This window comes from Octopus bimaculoides, chromosome 9 (assembly GCF_001194135.2).
Source record: "Octopus bimaculoides isolate UCB-OBI-ISO-001 chromosome 9, ASM119413v2, whole genome shotgun sequence".
NCBI classification, from domain to species: Eukaryota; Metazoa; Mollusca; class Cephalopoda; order Octopoda; family Octopodidae; genus Octopus; species Octopus bimaculoides.
In genome coordinates this window covers 90505861-90509414 of record NC_068989.1, presented here as the reverse complement: position 1 = coordinate 90509414, position 3554 = coordinate 90505861, and the positions used below count along the sequence as shown (strand labels likewise).

Below are 3554 nucleotides of genomic sequence, written 5' to 3'. Positions count from 1 at the left end.
TGTGTGTGTGTGTGTGTGTGTGTGTGTGTGTGTGTGTGTTTGTCCCTCCACCATCACGTGACAACTGATGTTGGTGTGTTTACATCCCCGTAACTTAGTGGTTCAGCAAAAGAGACAGATAGAATAAGTTCTACGCTTACAAAGAGTAAGCTCTGGGGTCGATTTGCTCGACTAGAGGCGGTGCTCCAGCATGGCCACAGTCAAATGACTGAAACAAATAAAAGAATAAAAATTTATATAACATACAAATGGCTCCTTTCAATTTACATCTACCAAATCCACTCTCAAGGCTTTGGTCAGCCTGGGGCTAGTAAAAGACACTTGCCCAAGGACCCATGGCAACAGAGTGGGACTGAACCTAAAGCCGTGTGGCTAAGAGGCAAACTTCCTACCACACAGCCATGCCTACACCAATCCACCACAAGTAGCAACACCACTGATGATGATGACAATAATAACAGACTATTTCTTTTGACTGGGCACACAACAATGAAGAGGAGGGTTTGTAACAGGAAAGATACAGGTGATACAATTAGAAAAGTAACAATGGCTCTGTCTTAAAATATACATGACCTACCCGTAGGGACAAATCTCGTTGATGTCCAGGTTCAAATTTGCTGGCGGGATCAAGAGCATTCTGAAATATAACAAAATAAAAGATGCAAATATAACTACAAGAAAAGATAAAAATACAAATAAAAATGAAAATATACCAACGGTGCCAGGACTGCCGTTGATGCCAGGTCTGCCTGACTGGCTCCCATGCCAGGAGCACGGGAAAAGCACCATCCGAACGTGGCCGATGCCAGTACCCCTTTACTGGCCCCCGTGCCGGTGGCACGTAAAAAGCACTATCTGAATGTGATCGCTACCAGGTCCATCTGACTGGCTCCTATGCAGGTGGCATGTAAAAAGCACCCACTACACTCTCGGAGTGGTTGGCGTTAGGAAGGCTGCACCAGGCTCCAATCTGATCAGACAATGTTTCTACAGCTGGATGCCCTTCCTAATGCCAACCACTCCGAGAGTGTAGTGGGTGCTTTTATGTGCCACCGGCACAAGGGCCAGTCACACGGTACTGGCAACAGCCACGCCCAAAAGGTGTTTTTTATGTGCCACCTGCACGGGAGCCAGTCCAGCGGCACTGGCAACAACCTATATATATATATATATATATAAACAATCAGTCACTACTCTGGTAAGACTTTTGAATGATATAGTTTTGGTAATATGTTGTATAGGGAAATAATTACATAACACACCATGGGGTATATGCTTTTTATTTTTACATATATATATATGGGAGAGGAAGCAAGAGAGAGAGACCCTCTTTACTGTAAAATAATTTGGGGGCTGAAACATAAGATGGTGTGATTCTGACAGCCTAAAAGCAATGTGTTACTCAACTAAATTGCAATACTTCAGTTGTAAAATATAAGACCATATGTTTCTACAAGAGTTATAGAATATAAACCAAAATTACCAGAGCAATTTATAGAGAGAGAGACAGACAGACAGACAGACAAAGATAGACAGAAAGATAATAGGCAGAGGCTTGGCTATGTGTAAGAAATTTGTTTCCCAATTATATGGTTCCAAGTTCAGGCCTACAGCATGCTACTTTAGGCAAGTTGCCCCAGGCCAACAAAAACCTTGTAACTGGATTTGGTACTCAGTGTGTGTGTATGTGCGCATGAGTATCATTATCATTCGCCTTCCATGCTGGCATGGGTGGGATGGTTCGCCAGAAGCTGGCAAGGCAGAAGCCTAACCCAGACTTCTGTGACTGTTTTGGCAGGATTCTTTACAGCTGGATGCCCTTCCTAACACCAACCACTCAACAGAGTGAACTGAGTACTTTTCACATGGCAGAAGCACAAGCGAGGTCAGTTTTGATAAGGTTTTTACAGCTGAATGCCCTTCCCAACACCAACCACTTTACAGTGTAGACTGGATGCTTTTAAGTAGCACCTGCACTGACAAGGTCACCAAATACTTACAAGACAAAAAAAAAGTGTGTGTATATATATACATATATATATGCCTCGGAAGACCGGTGAAATTGAAATTGAAATCGAAATTGAACCAAATTCGATGACTGGCACTCGTGCACCATCCAAGTGTGATCATTGCCGGAGCAGCTGTCTGGCTTCCATGCCGGTGGCATTTAAAAAGCGCCATTTGAGCGTGATTGTTACCAGCATCGCCTTACTGGCACTTGTGAAAAAACATTCGAGCGAGGTTGTTGCCAGTGCCGCTGGACTGGCTCCTGTGCAGGTGGCACGTAAAAAACACCATTTGAGTGTTGCCGTTGCCAGTAGCGCCTGACTGGCCTTTGTGCCGGTGACACATAAAAGCACCCACTACACTCTCGGAGTGGTTGGCGTTAGGAAGGGCATTCAACTGTAGAAACTCTGCCAGATCAGATTGGAGCCTGGTGCAGCCATCTGGTTCGCCAGTCCTCAATCAAATTGTCCAACCCATGCTAGCATGGAAAGCGAATATTAAATGATGATGATGATGATGATATATATATATATATATATAATAATTTTAAAAGTTTAAAAATCTTATAATATATATATATATATATATATATATATATAATTCTTTTATTTGTTTCAGTCATTTGACTGCGGCCATGCTGGGGCTCCGGCTTGATCAATTTTCAGTCAGATGAATCGATTCCAGTAATTATTCTTCTTTTAAACCTTGCACTTATCTTATCAATCTCTTTCGCCAAACCACTAAATTACAGGGACTTAAACAAACAAACAACAGTTATCAAGCAATGGTGGAGAACAAACACAGACACATATATGACGGGCTTCTTTCAGTTTCCGTCTACCCAATCCACTCACAAGGCATTGATCAATCGGCCCGAGGCTATAGTAGAAGGCACTTGCCCAAGGTGCCACGCAGCAGGACTGAGCCCAGAACCATACGGTTGGGAAGCATGCTTCCTTACCACACAGCCACAGAACACATAACAAATTCTATTACCAGATCTTGTGACGGACCGTTTCCTAAAGATTGCTTCTTCAGCATCTCATTTTCTGCTCTTAGAGAGTTGATCTCAGCCACCAGTCGCTCGACAGCCCTCTGTTTGCCAATGACAGATTCTTCCAGTTTGCAGATTTTGCTGCTCGCCTCCCGCAACTCCAGCTGAGCAGTTTCAAACAGCTGCTGGCGTTCAGGCTCCTGAAAGACAAAAAAGGGTTCAGACTAGTAGTAGTAGTAGTAGTAGTAGTAGTAACTGTAACATGTAAAGCAAACATAGTAGTAGTAGTAGTTATGGTAGCACAGCAGCAGTAACTAACATGTAAAGCACACAATGTAGTAACAGTAGTGGTGGTGGTGATGGCAGTAGTATTAGTAGTGGTGGTAATAGTAGTAGTAGTGGCAATGACAGCAGCAGTGATAGTGGTGGTAGTAGTAATGGTGGTGGTGGTGGTGGTGGTGGCAGCAGCAGTAGTAGTAGTGATGATGGTGGTGGTAGTAGTAGAGCAGTAGTAGAAGTTGTAATAATAGTGATGGTGGTGGTGGTGGTGGTG

General features: G+C 43.5%; 1 protein-coding gene across 10 annotated transcripts in view; it reads right to left on the bottom strand.

Moving 5' to 3' along the window:
* The window catches only part of LOC106868309 (A-kinase anchor protein 9), a 351276-nt gene extending 348084 nt beyond the window's left edge, over positions 1 to 3192 (bottom strand). For all 10 annotated transcript variants that reach the window (XM_052970882.1, XM_052970883.1, XM_052970887.1 and 7 more), the window contains exons 1-2: positions 3004 to 3192; positions 578 to 637 (exon numbers count right to left, since the gene is read on the bottom strand). In XM_052970882.1, coding sequence (XP_052826842.1) covers positions 578 to 637; positions 3004 to 3048 — 105 coding nt within the window. In that variant the 5' untranslated portion in view covers positions 3049 to 3192. The remainder of the gene's footprint in view (positions 1 to 577; positions 638 to 3003) is intronic.
* Between the last annotated feature and the right edge of the window lie 362 nt (positions 3193 to 3554).